Here is a 21194-nt window from a genome sequence, read left to right as displayed (position 1 = left end):
ATGAATAAGAAAGCTTTCGGCCTTGCAGCCTTTGTCGAATTACATCCTGTTAGTTTGCAGGCTGGTGGTACAGACAGCTATATACATGCATCATCAAAAGGGAAAACAGATTTTTTTTTTTCAAGCATAAATACATGTCATTGAGATGCCTTAAAGAGAACCTGTACTGAGTAAAAATATTTAAAATAAACACATGAGGTAACTTCAAGTGAACATTACAGAGTTACCTTGCCATCAGTTCCTTTCAGAAGCTCACCATTTTCTTCTGACAATAATCCCATCCAGTTCTGACAATATTTTGTCAGATCTGAAATATATCAGTTGCTGTCAGTAAAATATCAGTTGCTGTCAGTTATAGCTGAGAGGAAAACTGATGTACCAGTTAATGTTCATGTTTCCCTATGGCTCAAGTGGGCGATGTTACAGTTTAACTGTGTGCTGACCAGAAAGCTGTTATGGGGTAATGGCTATTTTCAAAATGGAGGATGGAAAATTCCCTTGATCATAGTGAACAAACAGGACGCAGGACAGGAGAAAGACACTGAGGAGTAGACTATATGGAAGGTAAGTATGACTTATGTATGCTTATTTTGACTTTTATTTTCAGTACAGGTTTTCTTTAAGTAAAACAGAACATCTTAATGGGGTGAGAGGTTGTTAGCAGAGATAAGGATCCTGGTTTACTCCCTGCTCACAGACCTGGGAGTTGGACGGACACAGAGGTATCGTAAATTTTGAGTTCACAAGTTCAGCAATATAGGCTGAGCTATATAGGCTCCTGTCCCCAGCATAGCAAAAGAGGTATTGCTAGTTTTAGACAAGTAAGGCATCTGTGCAGAACATGGCCCCAAACGCAAGATAACGTTTCCTCACCTCCGGTGCACTTTTAAAGGCCAACTCGCAAAGATGGCTGAATTACGTATATACACTGCCTGGTGCAGCTGCTGAACAAGTGCCATTCAATTGCTTTGTAATCTAAGTAAAACTGGAATATCTTCAAAAGTAATTTTTAGGAGAAGAAAGAGGATAGATATAATTGTTTAATTTGTTTATTTTTGCCTCGGGTGTCCTTTAACCACCTGTGTTAAAGGGAAGGTCCGAACAAAAAAAAAAAAAAAAATGGAGTTTCACTTACCTAGGGCTTCTACCAGCCCCATGGAGCCATCCTGTGCCCTCGTAGTCACTCACTGCTGCTCCAGTCCCCCGCTGGGAGCTTTCTGACCTCGGAGGTCAGGGCCACATTGCATACATTTTTACGCATTCCAGCTAGTGCAGGAACAAAAACTTACGCGTTGCACCACTAACTTGTAAAAATGTATGTTTTAATGTTCCTGCACTAGCGGGAATATGTAAAAATGTACGCAATTTGGCCCTGACCTCCGAGGTCAGAAAGCTGCCAGCGGGGGACTGAAGCAGCAGTGAGTGACTACGAGGACACAGGATGGCTGCATGGGGCTGGTAGAAGCCCCAGGTAAGTGAAACTCTTTTTTTTTTTTTTTTGCTTGGACCTTCCCTTTAAAGAGGTTCTGCGGAGTGCTGCAAAAAACAGAAACTGACAATTACCTGGGGCTTCTATCAGCCCCCTGTAGCTGGTCATGTCCCGCACCATCCTCAGTTCACCTGTTCCCCGCCGCCAGCATCAGTCAATTATTTGTCTAACAAGACGAATAGTGCGTGCTTCCGCTCGCGTCTCGAGGAGCTTACTGCGCAGTACAAAGTTTTCTTATACTACACCTGCGCAGTAAGCTCCTGGAGACAGGAACGAGCATGCGCGAGACCTTGGCCGCGCAGTAGCATTAGACCTGGACCGGCGGCAGGGAACGAGTGATCCGAGGACGGTGCGGGACGTGACAGCTACAGGGGGCTGATAGAAGCCCCAGGTAAGTGTCAGTTTTTGTTTTTTCCAGCAATCCACAGTACCCCTTTAAAGAACCCTAAAAGGGACAGGAAGTATAACGGTTATAAAAGGTCTCTACCAAAAACTTGATTTTTCAGTGAACTTAAAGGGACTCTGTAACAAAAATGTCATTGTGTTTTCTACCATCCTACAGGTTCCTAAACCTATTATAATGTGCTCTGGCTTACTGCAGCACTTTCTACTATCACTGTCTCTGTAATAAATCAGCTTATCTTTCCCCTGTCGGACTTGTCCTCCTGTGTCTGGAAGGCTGCCAACGTGCGTGCTTTACATTAGCCGACTTTTCTCTGCTCGCTTATCTTTTACAAGCTGGATAAATCCTCTGTTCACATACTGATGAGTCACATACTGCAGAGCTGTCTGCAAGAACCAGGCAGAGCTGTCTGCAAGAAGAAACAGACAGTCAGAGTACATACTCAAACAATCAGCTTGTAACTCCAGTGAGCTGCAGGGGAAAGAAACACACAAATGATCTCTTGAGATTCAAAAGGAAGGCTGTATACAGCCTGCTTGTGTATGGATGTATTTTCTATGTGTGGACATGCTGTACATCAACCTACTTCCTGTTTTGGTGGCCGTTTTGTTTGTTTACAAACTTTTTAAAACGGTTTTTGACTACTTTTAATGCGGCGGGGAGCGGCAAAATTGTGACAGAGGGTAATAGGAGATGTCCCCTAACACACTGGTATGTTTACTTTTGTGTGATTATAACAATACAGATTCTCTTCAAGGTTTTCTGTGAACTACGAAAATTGTACAACACATCTAAGTTTCTTCGATAATATCCTTTGATTTTTTTCACTAAGAGCTAGTCCACAGTGCTCAGTTGTGTTGCAGAATAATTCAGATGTCAAGTCACTGCCCATACAATTGTATGGGTCTGTTCACAACACTGTGTGATAACGGATTACATTATTCTAGGGCCCGTTTCCACTTGTGCAGGGCAAATTAGTCACCAAAAACAAATTCGCACGCGGATGTGAATTTTACCCCGAGTTCTCTGGCGTTTTTGCATATGTTAATGAGTATGCGAATTGAACCGTGTCAGTGCCTGTGTACTTTTACAATGATTTTATGCGAAAACGCCCACGAATTTGTGGTAAAATTCGCATATGAAAACACATGCAAATTTCCTATTAAATACACTGTATGCGAATCGCACAGTGTGAGAATTCTGAGGGATCTGCCGTGCAGATTTTTTCTGCACAGAAAAACGCTCAGAAATCCTGACAAGTGGAAACAGTCCCATCCACTTGTATTGTCTATGCGAAACTACATGCAGGAAACGCATGCAGATTCGCTCTAGTGGAAACGGGCCCTAACTCACTGCATGCAGGCTTTATATGGGGGGGGGGGGGGGGGGGGGTTTAGGAGAATCTTTCATTATAAGGCTTCTTTCACACAAGCAGCTGACATAGGGTGAATCCACCGCCTGTCAGCTACTCTCCTGCACTGGCCAGGCCCTTGTTAGTGCTCGGGATCTCAACAGGCGGCTTCCCATGGAATCAGATCTGAGGCCTGGTGCACACCAGAGGAGTTTTTCTGAGAGAGTTAAGTTTTTGAAACCTCCTGCTAATGTTATCCTGTGTGTCTATGCATACTGGAGCGATGAGGTTTTGTAAAAAAAAAAAAAAAAACCATAGCATTACATTGGAAAGAGCTTTTGAAACCTCTAGCGTTTGGGGAGCTTTTCTGGTGTGTCTCAGCCCTGAGCCCTGGTCTTGCCACCGTGTATCACTGCCTTGAGTCTGCACTTGACATGCGTGGTGTTACTACTGATGCACTTAAAGCGGCAAACGAGGAGACTGAACTGCTTGGCAACTAGTGCAGTTCAGCCTCCTGTCTGAGGGCTGGGTTTACAAAAATCACATCGCTCCATTGTGCGCACACACATAGAATAACATTAGGAGGAGCTTTTAAAATCACAAAGCGCTCAGACAAGATCTTCTGGTGTGCCCAGAAAGAGGCCTAAGGGTCCTTTCACACAGCATCCATTACTTTGCAAAATAATACTTCATGTCAACACACTGCCAGTCTAATTCTATGGGTCTGTTTACATCTCTGCATTGTAACGGATCAAGTTATACTAACTTTATGCATACAGGCTTTGCAGTAACTTGTATGGTATAATACACACAGTGTGTTGCAGTTCACATACATTATGAAATGCTAACAGTGTGAAACCAGCCTAACTCCACCTTGTCCCATCTGATTTGCTGGCAATACACAACACCCCTACAGGGAATGTATATGTAAAATATAGATGTTATAATCTTGAATAAATTATGTAAAACACTAAGCTTGCATTAGGTCAATGTAAATTTTTATGAGCCAAGTGAATTTCAATCCAAAATGGAACTGGTCCTATAGACAATAGTTAGATGTTTTAACACTCAAAATTAATGTATTTCCATGTTACAGATAAAATAATATAAAAATGGCTTATAAAATGTAAGGTTGCATAACAGCTCAGCTTTACACTAGTAACAGCCATGCACTGTACTTTATTCTTATGGCAGAGAAGTACTTTATTATGACTAGCATTGTGAAAAAAAAAGGACATTTTAACATTCAACGCAGACCTCCAATGTAAAAACAAAACCCACGTCATCAGCAGAGGAAGCAAAAGTTATAACAGTAGTTTGGGGGACTAGTTCTAAAAAACTGGCCACTTGTGCCATAAAATGCAGGTTTTGTTGGTTAGCTATAATCACTTTCTGCCTTTACAAAGATGGCTAAGGGCTTGTTCACACAGAATGCAAATCGCGATTTTACGGCACAAAATTTTGAATTTTTACAACGATTTGAGCAGGGCTGTGGAGTGGAGGGGAAAAATGCACCGACTCCTAATGAATTTAAACTGTAATTAAAATAGAAAAGATGATAAAATTATTTCTCAGATACTAGTCAAATAATTTATACATACAGTAATAGCTGTGCTTAGTCCACAAAAATGAAATAAACCAATCCAAATTAGATACTTGTGCTGCTTCAATAAAGCAGTCCCAGTATTTTTAAAGTTAGATATACCGTATTTTTCGGACTATAATGGCTCATACACACATCAGACCATAGTCTTTTGAAAATGAAAGATCACAGACCAATTTTACCCCCTTCCATGTAGTATGAGAGCCATACCTACACAGTCTATTCTATGGAGCTGAACTCCCCATCAGACAGAAATCTTTGCAAGATGCTGCACACATAGATGCTTTACAGACACAAAAGATCAGTATCTGCAAAAGATCCGTTCCTGCAAAAGATCCGTTCCTGCAAAAGATCCGTTCCTGCAAAAGATCCGTTCCTGCAAAAGATCCGTTCCTGCAAAAGATCCGTTCCTGCAAAAGATCCGTTCCTGCAAAAGATCCGTTCCTGCAAAAGATCCGTTCCTGCAAAATGCATTCATAGTCTATGATATCTGCAGATCATCATACACACCTTGTTTAACAGACATTCATCTGCAGATCAGATCCACCAGGATGGATTTTCAGATCTGCAGATGATTGTCTGCTCTGCAGATGAATGTCAGTTAAACAAGGTGTGTATGATGGTCTGCAGATCTCAGACTATGAATGCAATTTTCAGGACCAGATCTTTGGCAGGAACAGATCTTTTGCAGATACTGATCTTTTGTGTCTTTACAGCATCTGTGTGTGCAGCATCTTGCAAAGATTTTTTTCTGATGGGGAGTTCAGCTCCATAGAAAAGACTGTGAAGGTATGGCTCTCATACTACATGGAAGGGGGTAAAATTGGTCTGTGATTTCATTTTCCAAAGACTATGGTCTGATGTGTGTATGTGGCCTTAGACGCACTTTTTCTCCCCCAAAAATTGTGTGTGTGTGTGGGGGGGGGGGGGGGGGGGAAGTTAGTGTGCCTTATAGTCCGAATACACATAAATCCCCCCACACACACACACACAAGCTTACATGTCCAGGGCTCGCCGGATACATTCAAAAGTGAGCGGCAGCTGCTTGTAGTCTCCCCGCAGCTTGCCTCTTTCCCAGCAGCAGAGATCCGCACTCCCCCCCCTCCCCCGCACAGCTGACATCTCCCTGTCCTCCCAGCTCCAGACCTCCTCCTGCATGTCAACTAAGCTTCAGAGACCAGGCTGTCAGCTGCCGAAGCTCCTCTTTTTCATCCTGCAGGCTGGAGATGAATGTGGCAGGAGATCGGGGCTGGAAATGGATGCTGCGGCTGTCCTGCCAGGGGCCTGTGGAGGTCATGGTCGCGGTAATGGCTCTTGCACGCATCACTTGTCCCTCTAAGCACATGCTGGAAGACCTTGGGGACAGCGTGCACTGCGTCACTTAACATAACCTGGGTAACTGCTACTGCCCGCATCGCACGATCTGCCAGATGAGCAGGCGACAGCGAGTACTGTGCCACGTGACAATCCGGATAAATGGCTCCTCCGCATCGCGTGTGCCGCTAGAAGAACACCTGCTGCTGGAAGTTCTGGGGACAGCATGCACGTGACCACCCGGTAACGACTCCTGCCCGCATCGTGCAATCTGCCAACTGGATGAGATGGGGACAGCGCGCACTTCGCCATGTGGCAACCCGGGTAATGGCTCCTCTGCCACTAGAAGAACAGCCGCTGGAAGATCTGGGAACAGCAGACACATGACCACCCACTAACGGCTCCCGCGCGCTGGATGAGCTGGGGACTGCGCGCAAGTGACCACCTTGTGAAGCATGCCAATGGATGTGAGAAGTACCTCTCAAGCGGTGATTGTACTGACTGTATTGTAATATAGGTGGGAGTTTAGCTGGGAGTGTAGCGAGAGTAGCTGGGAGGGCAGCAAGGGTTAGTATAGCTGGGCAGTGTAGCTTAGATAGGGACAGTTTGGGAAGTAAAAGTCCATAAGGCGCCCCTGCACTATAGATGCACCAGGTTAAATATATTTTTTTCCCCCCCAATTTCTGCGTCTTATAGTCCAAAAAATACAGTACATATCTGATTGTGGCTGTACAGTATATATGTGTAAACAGGAATCTCATATATGTTACGGCCAAAACCAGAAATCGGACAAAGTGAGAAGTGGGCGGTCATATCTAGAACTAGCCAACTTCACGTCGGCCAAAGTCCAAAATGCTGGAAATTGCTGACATTGGCTGGCCGGTTCTAGAAACGGCCAAAGTCAGTCGGCCAAAGTCAGAAATTCCCAGCATTTTAGACTTTGGCCAACGTCAAATCGGCCAGTTCTATTCCCATTTTGGCCGTAACATATTAGCATTTCTATTAACATTGACAAAGCTGTAGCTATTAAAATATGCCACAATTCTTAAAACTCATGCCAAAATGCAAAATTACCTCCCTTCCATTTTTATCCATAAACTCCCACCCTCCTCTCAAATTCAACCCCCCCCCCCCCATCTAGTCTCTGTCCACTCTGTCCACCCTGTGTCACCTGGAGCCTTGGGTCGTTCGAGGAGAAAACAGCCGTTGTGAGGAGCCGAGTCACCTCGTTGCACCTTTGTCACCTCGTTGTGAAGAGCTGAGCGGGGACAGCAGATTTCAGGGACACCAATCCCCCCCCCCCGCTTCTCAACATGCAGGCAGTATATAGGCAGCCCAGGGTCCTCGCAGACGAAACGGAGAACGGGACTAGTGGGGCATGGAGAACTGAGCAGGGAAAAGTGGAACAGGAAAGTGCAGACGAACGGGGGACAGCGAGACATGGACAACTGAGCTGCGCATTACAGCTCATCGGATAACAGGGGCCAGACGGACAACTACAGTGCAGACACACGGAGAGTGGGGACAGCGGGACACTTTTAAATAGGTGAGCTTCAGGACTTGGCCGGCCACATTTCGTTAGAACTTGTTCTGGCCAAAGTCCGAAATGGAGCAGCATTTTGCATATTGGCCGCATCAGGTGGCCACTTCGCATTCTGACTGGCCAGAACCCGAAGTGGCCAGACTTCGGGTTCTGGCTGTAACATATATACTAAACAACATCTATGCTGTAAGAATAAAGCCTGATGTGTAGCTGTGTCACTAATAGAGACGGTGAACGAGATGGAAAGAATTCTGCGTTGATGCAAATGTATGCACTCTGCTCATGAAATCAAATAATTTGATATGCTAAAATTTGGTTTGGGGACTATGAATTAAAGGGTACCTGAGACTGAAGAAAAGAAGAGTTTTATACATACCTGGGGCTTCCTCCAGCACCCTTCAGGCCAATCAGTCCCTCACTGTCCTCCTCCACCACACGGATCTTCTGCTATGAGTCCCGGTAATTCAGCCAGTCAGCGCAGTCTGTCCGCGTGCTGCTCCAACAGCATTCTGCACCTGGGCAATAGTGTAGTGCTGCGCAGGTGTAGTACACTCCCGGAGGCGGAGTGTGTGCATGCGCACTATGCCAGACTGGCTCAAGTACATGGACTCATAGCAGAAGATCCAGGTGGTGGAGATGGACAGTGAGGGACTGATTAGCCTGAAGGGGGCTGGAGGAAGCCCCAGGCATGTATAAAACTTTAATTTCATCTGTCTCAGGTTTACTTTGTTACACAGTAGTACTATACTCTATATATGCACTCCCCACAGAGCTGCAGGGAATCCACTGAGAATGTTGTGCACATTAAACACAGAGGTGTTGTCTATCACCCATAAACCTGGTTTAGATTGTCCATGAACTAATAATAATAATAATAATAATAATAATAATAATAATGTATTTATATAGCGCCGACATATTACGCAGTGCTGTACAGTGTATACATACATATATCTTGTCACTAACTGTCCCTCAAAGGAGCTCACAATCTAATCCCTACCATTGCCATATGTCTATATTATGTAGTGTAAGTACTGTAGTCTAGGGCCAATTTTAGGGGGAGCCAATTAACTTATCCGTATGTTTTTGGAATGTGGGAGGAAACCGGAGTGCCCGGAGGAAACCCACGCAGACACGGAGAGAACATACAAACTCTTTGCAGATAGTGCCCTGGCTGAGATTCAAACCAGGGACCCAGTGCTGCAAGGCGAGAGAGCTAACCACTACGCCACCATGCTGCCCAATGTGTAATAGAGGAAGAATCGCCTCATTCTCCTGCAGAGCACCTGCACATCACTCTTGCATGTACTCACAGTCACATTGCCTAGGGCCTGATAGATTGTCTTTATTCCGGTCTGTACCTTTTTCAAGTGTTCTTACCAAGGACTAGTTTTAGTCTATGACGAAAGGGAATAAATATGGCAGTCTACATATCCTCACTTCAGTTGTCTTGTAAAGTTCCTAAGCGTTGGCAGTTAAGAGATGAATTTCATGTTACATACTTTCAATCAACAAGATTGTAATATGCAAATTAGAGTCGGAGTTGAGAAGTCGGAATCCTAAACTGAGGAGTCGGAGGATTTTTGTACCGACTCCATAGCCCTGGAATCCAGTCCAATAGAAAGAATCACAAAGGAAAATGGTCTACAAAATGCTGCATGTAGCAAATTTATAATTTATGACAATCGCAAACGCTGCAATGAGAATGATACCATGATACCATAAGGATACATTACAGCGCTTTGCTAATCACTAGCAATCAGCAAAGTGTTGAAAAGCTCCCAAGTGTGAACCAGCCGTAGGGTTGGTTCACACTACAAGAGCTTTTCTAAGCGCTTTTAAAGGGGCTTCGAGCACCTCTCATGTGTATTCCTTTAAGCCAGACAACTTCTAACAAAGTCGTGCTATGACCCTTCTGGAGGAGCCTCTTGCAATGGCCATGCGTGTCACTTCCTCTTCCTGCTTCATTCAGTGATGCACTTCTCTAAGGCCTGGTGCACACTAGAGGAGCTTTTCTGAGTGGTTTGAGTTTTTGAAATCTCCTGCTAATGTTATTCTATGTGTCTGTGCACACTGGAGCGATGAGGTTTTGTAAAAAAAAAAAAAACAAAAAAAAAAAAAAAAAAAAACCATAGCATTACATTGGGAAGAGCTTTTGAAACCTCTAGCATTTGGGGAGCTTTTCTGGTGTGTCTCAGCCCTAACAGAGAAGACAGGGGTGACCCAGAAGTTATAACATAGCCAAGATGGCAGGCACGATTTTTATATTAAAATCAAACAAAAACTGTTTGGTGTAGAATGGCGATTGAGGCATCAAATGAAAGAGGAAAGCACAGGCTACAGAAAGGTATGCATCTTTAAAGGGGAACTGAAGAGAGAGGTATATGGTGGCTGCCATGTTTATTTCCTTTTAAGCAATACCAGTTGCGCGGCTGCCCTGCTGATCCTCTGCCTCTAATACTATTAGCCATAACCCCTGAACAAGCATGCTGCAGATCAGGTGTTTCAGACTTTAAAGTCAGATCTGACAAGACTAGCTGCATGCTTGTTTCTGGTGTTATTCAGATACTACTGCAGAGAAATAGACCAGCAGGGCTGCCAGGCAACTGGTATTGATTAAAAGGAAATAAATATGGCAGCCTCAGTATAGCTCTTACTTCAGTTCCCCTTTAAGTACTTTGCAGTACTGGTCGGAGCCTCTTTAACCTGCCTGGCGTTCGGATTCCCACGGCCCTGCGGCCGCGGGAACGTTTTTTTGCACATTTTTTTTTTTATTTTATTTTTTTAAATTCATCATGTAGCTAGCCTAGCTACACGATTCCTCCCTGCGGCGTCCCTCCCTGCCCGCCGATCGCCGCAAAGACCCGTCCGGAAATCCCGTTCTGAACGGGATTTCCTGGAGGGCTTACCCCGTTGCCTTGGCGACAAACGTCGTGACGTCACAGGGAGTCCCGATCCACCCCTCAGCGCTGCTTGGCACTGATTGGCCAGGCAGCGCACGGGGTCTCGGGGGGGGGGGGGGGGCCTGTATCGCGGCGGGTAGCGGCAGGGATCAGGTACAACACGCCGCAAGCAAAGTGCTTGCTGCGTGAAAATTCAAATCGGCCCAGCGGGGCCTGAGTGGTGACCTCCGGCGTCTCTGGAAGAGCCTAGCTCGTCCAGAACGCCAGGGAGGTTAAAGGCATGCCCATGAGAGGTGCTCGGAGTCCCTTTAAAAGCTATTGCAAATGTTATCCTATGTGAGCGTTCACACTGGAGCGATGTAAAAATCACCCATAGCATTGCATTAGCAAAAGCTTTTCAAAATCACTAGCGCTTAAAAAAAAGCTCTTGCAGTGTATGTCAGCCCTGAGTTTGTTCTCACTTGAGCAATGTGATTTTTTTTTTTTGTTTTAATCACCCATAGTAATGCATTAGCAAGATCTTTTCAAATTGCTAGCAGTCAAAAAGCTCTTGGACCAGGCCTTATGCTGGGAATACACGGTTCGTTTTGAACCGTGTATCGAGCCGCTCGATAGATTCCGGCGCGTCCCCGTGGGCGCCCGGATCGATTTCCGCTCGTCCCCGCGGGCGGCTTTTTATCTTTATTTTCGTTTTTTACTATTGTCCTGCCCGCGGTATCGAGCAGGGAATCGATGGGGCGGGGTATTGGACAGGTTGGAAATTATCGAGCAGTCAGCGGCTCGATCACACGGTTCAAAACGAACAGTGTATTCCCAGCATTAGAGATGTGTCATTTGTGGGTGGGAAGTGCCTCATGGTGTGGCCTGAGAGGGCCCTTTTCCACTAGTGCGATTGCTGAATCGCAAAAGCGCAAATCACTAGCGATTTTAAAATCGCTAGGGTTTGCTAAGCATAGTAATCGCAGTAGGTTATTTCCACTACCTCGATTCGATTTTTACACAACCACGATTGCACGGTGGAGCTATTACTGCTGCGATTTTGCTATGCCCTGCAGTGCATAGCAAAATGGCAAACGCTATCGCTGGGAAAAAAAAGGATTTTGCTGAATCGCAAGCGCTAGTGTTTAGCGCTAGTGATTGCAAGTGGAAAAGGGCCCAGAGTGATCCTCTGCTTCTGTGTCACACACAAATCTCTCAGGCTGCAGAGCCTAGGGCACCAGTTTAGAAACAGCCTTTGAATTAGTAAGTATAGGCATCTGTTAGGACAGTTGAGTCCATCAAGGATTACAGTACTTCTCTTTAAGGGGAATCTGAGGCAATTTATTTTTTATTTATTATCCCATATTGGTAGTATAATATTGCATTTGCCCTTAATGCAAAAAGAAAAAAAAAATAGTAGAATAAAGCCTGACTCTTCTATGGGAACCTCCAAGCTGGCTCCCTTGAGAAAGAGACTGAACAGTTATTTTCTGCCAACAAAAAAAAGTGATCTTTGAGCCAACCTCTCACCCTAGGATATTCATTATAGAAGGCAGACAGTTTCCCTGCAGGAGAGACTGGGTTCAGCCAAATATCCTTTATTTTAGAATTTTGCCAGTTACGTAGATGACTGACTCTTGAAAACAATAAAATACTATTTATTTATTTAGCAATTTTTTTTGTTTTTTTTTTTTGCTCTGAATAGGGCATTCTACAGACTTGAGAAATAATTCTTCAAACAGTAAGGCCCCATTCACACTACAGCGTTTTGCCGGCGATCTCTGCAAACCGCTCAAGTGCTAGTGCTTTAATACCCTATGGGCCCGTTCTTACTTGGGCGATTTGTGTTAATCGCCGGCGTTGCTGCAGTGTCCAGTGATTTTTCCATGTGAAATTGCAGAAAAATCACTCCCGCAAAACCCGGCGGTAGTGGCCGGCGTTTTGCGCTTTCAATTCTGAATCGGAAACTGATGCTGCTTCTAGTGGAAACTGGCCCAAGGGCTTTGAATTAAAGTAAAACAAAAATTGGATATTGATCAGGAAAGGTTTAATTTTTTTCTTCAAACAACAACCAGCTTCATTTTTGATTCTATAGTTTTTATGGGATCAGAAGTCTAAATCACTAAAAATATTGTATAGTTTATAGAGGTAGATACCAAAAATGTAAGAGCCTTTGACAAAACCAATATGAAATCAAAGATTTCCTTGGTATAAATATGAACAGTAAATGTTTGGTTCAGGTAAACACGTAATAAGGCATCTGGCTGCATACCTATGAAACAGCCACCAACAGATTTGGGCACAGGGTAAAGCAGACATACGGAAGGTGAAAGATTTCTCTCTCAGCGTGCAGGGAGCAAGGCCAGGCAGAGAGCAAATATGGTCGCTGATTTCGGGGGGGGGGGGGGGGGGGGGTGCGCCGAACGACACAGGGATGTCATGAGGCAGAGAACATGCCTCTGTGTCCTATCTACTCTCCCCCGCACCAGGTTCTCTTTAAAGTTTGCCCAGCCCTGGTCTAGTAATGACAAGTTGTAATTTGATCTCCTCCCTGTGTCACATGACTGCCACTGCAGAGATGGCAGATAAGCTCATTTGAAAGTATAGGAGGTTAACAATAGGTCTGGTTCCATAAATCAGGAAGTAGAAACCGTGCAGATTTATTTTAAGATTTGTATTAGAAGTAACAAAATAATATTTTTGTTTAAAAGGTTATTATGCTGTTGCATATCTTTTAGAGTAGAGCGGACCTTTAAAATTCAAGTCCACTAATGGCAGTCAATGGAGGAACATCAGAAGAGCGGAAGGAGAGGTGGATCAGACCAGCAGCAGAGATCAGTAGGGATTGGAGAGGCACCAGTCTGTTTCTTGGTAGTCTGCAGAGTAGGATGCTGTAGTAGCCAAGATGGGGTATGACAAGAGCATGCTCTTTTGGATGTTGAGATGGAAGTTTCAGGAGGTAGATAAGAACAAAAAAACAAAAGAAAAAAAAAAAAAAAAAAAAAACACAACCCACACACCCAGTGGGTCACTTTCCCTTTCTTCGTCTAACTAGACGAACCCCACTGTGCAGCTATGCGTGTCCTCATTCCCGTCTCCGGGAGCTTCCTGCATGAGAAGACTCCATACTGTGCCGGCGCAGGAAGCTGCCGGAGACCCGAGCAGGAGTGAGGAGGTGCACGTCAGTTAGTTAAACAAAGAAAGGGAAAGTGGCCCGCTCCTGGTGGATGAGGGTCCTTGAGGACTGGAACGGGACGTTTGCAGGGGACCGGTGCAAATCCCAGGTAAGTGAAAGAAAATTTTTAATAAAAAAGGTTAAAGGGGAACTGAAGTAAGAGGTATACGAAGGCTGCCATATTTATTTCCTTTTAATAAATACCAGTTGCCTGGCAGCCCTGCTGGTCTATTACTCTGCAGTAGTATCTGAATAACACCAGAAACAAGCATGCAGCTTGTCTTGTCAGATCTGACTTTAAAGTCTGAAACACCTGATCTTATGCATGCTTGTTCAGGGGCTATGGCTAATAGTATTAGAGGCAGAGGATCAGCAGGGCTGCCAGGCAACTGGTATTGCTTAAAAAGGAAATAAACATGGCAGCCTCCATATACCTCTCTCTTCAGTTCCCCTTTAAAGAACTCAGTAAACCTGAGATATACATACCTGGGGCTTCCTCCAGCCCCATCCAGGCTTATCGCTTCCATGGCATCCTCCTCCGCCTCCTCGTTCGCCTGCAATTGGCCCCAGAAAGTCCACTGGTCCAGGGCAAACTGCACATGCATGGCCCAGCCGTGCGCTCCAGCTGTGCTACTACGTAGGGCACATAATGCTCTGAGCGTCAGGAGCGAGACGGGGAGCGTGCGGCCAGAGGGGTTTGTCTCTTTGTTAAGAATTCTCTTACAGCTGTCCTCAACGATGAGATGGAGGAAGATTGCGAAGATGGAGTCCGTTTGGGTAAATATTCATGGTGGAAATAAAAGTTGCCAATTGCTTATTGGGGTATGCTACAGGCCACCTCTTATTAATGAAGCTGCAGAACTGCGATTACTACAGCAGATTGAAAAAGCTGCAGGTAAAAATGAGGTTATAGTTATGGGCGACTTCAACTTTCCAGACATTGACTGGAGTATTGAGGCTACCCATTCTGGTAAAAGCAGCAGATTTCTGGCAGCACTACAGGACAATTACTTGACTCAAATGGTAACTGAACCAACTAGGGGGCATGCGTTACTGGATCTGATCATTTCTAATAGGCCAGATAATGTATCAAATGTGCAGGTTCAAGAACATTTGAGAAATAGTGATCACAACATGATAACGTTTGATTTGGTGACTGATAGGCCATGGGGCAGCGGGACCACTAAAACTATGAATTTTAGAAAAGCAAACTTCACTCAAATTAGGCAGGCACTAAGTTTGGTGAACTGGGATAATGTACTACAAGGGGAAGACACTGAAGGGAAATGGCAAGCTTTTAAACTTATACTCAATCAATACTGTAGTATGTATATCCCATATGGAAACAAAATGTCTAGGAATAAAAAAGGCCTCTATGGATGAATAGAAAGGTTAAAGATAAAATGAAGAGGAAAAAGAATGCCTATAAGGTCTTAAAACAGGAGGGGACCGAGGCTGCACTAAGCAATTATAAGGAGTGCAATAAAAATTGTAAAAAAGAAATTAGGCAGGCAAAGATTGAAGCTGAAAAACAAATCGCTAAGGATATCAAATCTAACCTAAAAAAGTTTTACAAGCACATTAACTCTAAAAAAAGAAAGGTTGACTGTATAGGACTCCTAAAGGATGAGGATGGGAACTCAATGGTGGATGACCAAGGTAAGGCAGAGTTATTAAATGCTTTCTTTGCTTCTGTCTTCACAAAAGAAACAGCACTGTTGCAAACTACAGAGGCAGAAGAGTCTCAATCTTCTAACTGTAATATTAAATACTTAACGCAGGAAGAAGTGAAGGCAAGACTAAATAAATTAAAAATAGACAAGGCACCTGGCCCGGATGGCATGCATCCTCGGGTCCTAAGGGAATTAAGTTCAGTTATAGATAAACCCCTTTATCTTATCTTTTGTGACTCTCTTGCAACTGGCAAAGTCCCAGTGGATTGGCGTACAGCCCACGTTTTCCCATTATTTAAGAAGGGCAAAAAATCTGATCCAGGAAATTATAGACCTGTAAGTTTAACATCAGTTGTATGCAAACTATTTGAGGGGTTACTAAGAGATACTATACATGACTTCATAGTAGAAAATAATCTTATTTCTCAGCATCAACATGGGTTTACTAAAGACAGGTCCTGTTTGACTAACATGCTCAGCTTTTATGAGGTAGTGAATGCTAATATGGATATTGGGAATGCTGTAGATGTGATATACTTGGACTTTGCAAAGGCCTTCGACACTGTTCCCCACAAAAGTCTGGTGCAAAAGTTGAGGATGCAAGGACTGGGGAAGAGTCTGTGTTCATGGATAGGGAACTGGCTAATGGACAGAAAACAAAGAGTTGTGGTCAATTGATCGTACTCAAAATGGGAGACTGTTAGCAGTGGGGTCCCACAGGGGTCTGTTCTGGGTCCAGTGCTCTTCAATTTATTTATTAATGACCTAGTAGATGCAGTAGTGAGCAATGTTGCTATTTTTGCAGATGATACAAAATTGTGCAGAATCATCAACTCTCAGGAAGATAGTGTCATATTGCAACAGGATCTGGATAGGATGGCTATATGGGCACATACATGGCAGATGAAATTCAATGTTGACAAATGTAAGGTCATGCATTTTGGACGTACTAATGGTCTAGCACCATACAAAATAAATGGGATACAGTTGGGGACATCAAACTTGGAGAAGGACTTAGGAGTACTCATTGACAACAAGTTAAATAATCGTACTCAATGCCAAGCAGCTGCAGCTAAAAAAATTTTGGGATGCATTAAAAGGGAAATAAAAACTCGAGATGCTAGCATAATATTGCCCCTGTTTAACTCTCTAGTAAGGCCACATCTGGAATATGGAATTCAGTTCTGGGCACCACATTACAAAAAAGATATTGCAGTTTTAGAGCAGGTGCAGAGACGAGCAACAAAATTGATGCGTGGGATGGAAGGTCTCACTTATCGAGAAAGGTTAGATAAACTGGGTTTATTTAGTCTAGAGAAAAGACGCCTTAGAGGGGATCTAATTAACATGTATAAATACATCAGAGGGCAATATAATACCTTGGCGGATGAGCTTTTTGTCCCTAGGCCTTCTCAAAGGACTAGAGGACATGATCTGCGCATGGAGGAAAAACGTTTTAACCATTTATTTAGGAAAGGGTTCTTTACAGTAAGAGTGATTAAGATGTGGAATGCATTGCCACAGGAAGTCGTTATGGCAAACTCTATACCTGCATTTAAAGGGGGCTTAGATGCTTTCCTTGCGTTGAAAGACATCCATGGCTACAATTACTAGGTAATGCCTAATGATGTTGATCCAGGGATTTTATCTGATTGCCATCTGGAGTCGGGAAGGAATTTTTCCCTTTAGGGGCTAATTGGACCATGCCTTGTAAGGGTTTTTTCGCCTTCCTCTGGATCAACAGGGATATGTGAGGGAGCAGGCTGGTGTTGTACTTTATACTGGTTGAACTCGATGGACGTATGTCTTTTTTCAACCAAAATAACTATGTAACTATGTAACTTACCGGGGCCAGTTGCGGATGAAGGAGGAGGACGGCATGGGAGTGATAAGCCTGGAGGAAGCCCCAGGTATGTATATCCCCCCTCCCCTCAGGTCCATCTTTAAATGAAAGCTAATGCTGGGAACACACCTTGAGATATTGGGGTTAAGTTTTCAAACCCAACACGCTGGAACAGCACAAGATATTTATCCTTTTGAGCGATAATGTACTAGCGTGACTTAATTGCCCCGGAAGGCATGCTACGCGTGCTACTGGCAGCATGCGTAACTAAGCAATAGCCGCGCGGTAGTGATCCATTAGCGTGCCCAAGCAGGGCAATTAAGTCACGCTAGTTTATTAGCGCTCGAAAGGGGAAACAACTCATTAGGTTTCATGAATTAAACCCCTTTCTGGTTATTTCCCACAGGTCTGATCTGATTTCCGATCGATTTTCCCTTTACTTATATGGAAAAATCAAAATCAGACCTGTCGGAAATATTCGATCTGACAGTAAATCTCACAGCTTACTCCTAGCATTAAGAGTCAAGTATTATCCACAGACAGCAGGCAACAGGAGTTGGGGTTATTGGAGTGTTATCTAGGTCTATTGTGATTTCAAGGATGGGAGAAGAAATGGTGGAAAGATAAACTATCTTTTAATCGAAGGGGAAAGTAGTATGTCAGTGACCTCACCAAGGGAGGAAAAGAAAAAAATCCTAACAATGCTTCCCCAACCTACTCTGTCCCAGCAATCCACCGCTGTTCAGGGAGTATCGCTGCGCTGAGGTAAATATTTACCTACCGCAATCCAGCGCAGGCGCAGTAGCAGCTCTTCATTCAGGCTAAGGCAGAAATAGCTGAGCTCGATCGTATCCGCTCTACTGCACAGACACGAGTCCTTTGCGCCTGCGCAGGAGAGCGTATTGATCGGGCTCATCCTTACCCCGAATGACTGCGCCTGCGGAGGTTCGTGGTAGGTAAATATTGCCGCGCCTGTGCAGTGTTTGTCAAGGAAGTTTTGGGGGAGCCAGCGCTGCATTCCCCAGGCTACAGAGGACGGGGACGCCTCATTGGGACCCCGAGGCTTCCCCACATAATACAGACAGATTTCTGATGTGGAGGGGTCAGTGGAGTTTAGGAGTTTGTGGTGGCAATTAATAAAAGGCAGGTACAGAAGGAGGCAAGGAGTCCCACACCAGGGTGACAAAAGAGCCTGAACACTAACCACGAGCCCAGGGAGTACACCTGGGAGAAGACCACCAGGGGCTCCATCGGTCAACGGGAAATCAAGCCCTTTCAACCAAGATCTTTCCAGCACGCCAGATCATTTTAACTGATCTGGACAGAAAACGATCAATAGTATGGCAATGCTGCGGCATCGATCACTGACAGATTTGATCATTATGACCAATTTTTTTTTTTTTTATTCAATCTTGACTGATCTTACCACTTCTATGTATTATGACAGACTCAAAGAATATTCACTAAGTTTACCCTCTGCTACATAGATTTGGTGAGATTGAACAAAACAAAAAAAAATAATTTACCAGAAGATAAAATCTTTAATGTTGGACAGTAGAATCCCACTACAAACTTGATGCACAGATTCCATAAATCACATCCTTCTGCTTTTACAAGACAAAATACAGCAGATTGACCAAAGCACATGACTCAAGTTTTTACTGCTCAAAGTTGCATAGACTGAGCTCATGAAAAGGATTGGTGTTCAAGTTTCCAAGTTCTAACAATTATAAGAAAAAGCACAGTCAGGGTCCACTTTAGTGGCAGAATCGGGGAATCCTGACGAGAACAGAAGAAATAGAAACACCCTTACAAATCACTGGACTTGAAAGCATTTTCAGCAAAGAGATCAACCAAATTATTCTCGACTTCCAGAGCTAACACTATCAATATTAAAAACTACCGGTACATTGCAAATAATAGATACACAACAGTTTAGCTGTGCCAAATTACAACTTTTATATCGAGATATGAATGCACTGCGATAGCCAATTCAAACTCAGTGCAAAAAAAAAAAAAAAAAACAATTGGAGCATTTGCTTAGGGCGGCCTGTCAAAAGACTTGATCAACTATCTGGTCCACTTGTGCAGCAGTTTTTACTCCACATGAACATTTTCAGACTTGCAGTCTTCCAGGCATACCACTGCTCAGCCTGACAGCTCTGGCAAGAGAACCTGTGCCCGCAACACCCCCCCCCCCCACACACACACACACACACAGCTCTCACTATGCCCACCCCAACCATCTCCTTACCGAGGTCTTCAGCTTTAGCGTCAAAGTCAAGGGCGCCGGGCTCCCCGCTATATGTGTGCTTAATATCCCGGAAGAACCTCTTAGTTTCCCGCAGGTTCTGGTGCAGTCTTCCCAAGTGTTTATTGTAATAGGAGAACCCGCGGCCCAGCTCTCGCTGAAGGGAACCCCCCGGAGAGTCCTTCCGGCGATCCCCTTCCTCCATCCCTGCTCCTTTCGTTCCTCTTCCCGATGCACAGACAAACCTGCAGCCAGTGCGCACCAGCACCACAGGCCGCACAGTGTAGGAGATGTAGCGTTTATCATCAGAGCCCCGGGGAAAGGCGGACAGCTACAGCCATGCACGCATGCGCTGGCAACTCCTGAGGACGCCGGGACATGTAGTTCGGGAAAAATAAAGATGCGTGCATAGCAGTTAAAGGGAAAACTAGGCAGATTGTTGATGAGCTGGGAGGATTTGACTTTTTTTTTTAGTTATTCATTCATAGTTTAAAGAGACACTGAAGCGAAAAAAAATATATGATATAGTGAATTGGTTGTGTACTATGAATAATTACTAGAAGATTAGCAGCAAAGAAAATATTCTCATATTTTTATTTTCAGGTATATAGTGTTTTTTCTAACATTGCATCATTCTATAATATGTGCAGATTACACAACACTCAGCATTCAAAATGATTCTTTCAGAGCAGTCTGTGAACTAATGACCTCTCCTCTGGCAGAGAAAAAGTAAATAGCTCAGGAACAGTTGAGATAATAAAAGTCAGAAGACAGCACTCTCCACGACTTTCAAAGTCGTAGAGCTTAATGGCTTTTTTGCATAGAGATAACAACTGGAGTTTCTTAACTCTTCCTGTACTGGAAACAATTAGACTGATGTATCTGATCTTAATGTTTTATTTCTTAGCTGTACTACACATACAAATCATAATATCATATTTTTTTTTCGCTTCAGTGTCTCTTTAACTAGTTTAAACCTGAACTAAACAATTACAGTAAATACATTAAACCCTACTTCACCATGCAGCCAGAACCATCAATGAACTAATAATTCGACTTTCACTGAGGCCCTGTTCACAGTGGTCAGTTGTGTTGCAGAATAATTCTGCATGTCAGCTCACTGCCCATATAATTCTATGAGTCTATTCACAGTACTGCATTTTAAATGATCACATTATTCTAATTTGCTGAATGGAGGCTTTTTATTAAAGGGGAACTGAAGTAAGAGGTATAGGGAGGCTGCCATATTTATTTCCTTTTAATCAATACCAGTTGCCTGGCAGCCCTGCTGGTCTATTTCTCCGCAGTAGTGTCTGAATCACACCAGAAACAAGCATGCAGCTAGTCTTGTCAGATCTGACTTTAAAGTCTGAAACACCAGATCTGCTGCATGCTTGTTCAGGGGCTATGGCTAATAGTATTAGAGGCAGATGATCAGCAGGGCTCCCAGGCAACTGGTATTGATTAAAAGGAAATAAATATGGCAGCCTCCGTATACCTCTCTCTTCAGTTCCCCTTTAAAGTCTATGTCCAGCCTCCATTGCAGTTCACAGTCATTATAACACATAACATGTGTATTATGCCATAGCTACCAACTTTTTTTAGATAAGAAAGAGGGACACAAGCCATCTCCTCAGCACACCCTGAGTCATGCATACCATAAACAT

The 21194-nt window shown here is 44.0% G+C and overlaps 1 protein-coding gene across 2 annotated transcripts in view; it reads right to left on the bottom strand.

The window, feature by feature from the left end:
- The window catches only part of DSTYK (dual serine/threonine and tyrosine protein kinase), a 190245-nt gene extending 170391 nt beyond the window's left edge, over positions 1-19854 (bottom strand). For both annotated transcript variants that reach the window (XM_068269583.1, XM_068269584.1), the window contains exon 1: positions 19531-19854. In XM_068269583.1, coding sequence (XP_068125684.1) covers positions 19531-19732 — 202 coding nt within the window. In that variant the 5' untranslated portion in view covers positions 19733-19854. The remainder of the gene's footprint in view (positions 1-19530) is intronic.
- Positions 19855-21194: the final 1340 nt, after the last annotated feature.

The sequence above is a fragment of the Hyperolius riggenbachi genome, chromosome 2 (genome assembly GCF_040937935.1).
Source record: "Hyperolius riggenbachi isolate aHypRig1 chromosome 2, aHypRig1.pri, whole genome shotgun sequence".
Taxonomy (NCBI): domain Eukaryota; kingdom Metazoa; phylum Chordata; class Amphibia; order Anura; family Hyperoliidae; genus Hyperolius; species Hyperolius riggenbachi.
This window is presented reverse-complemented; position numbering and strand designations above follow the sequence as displayed.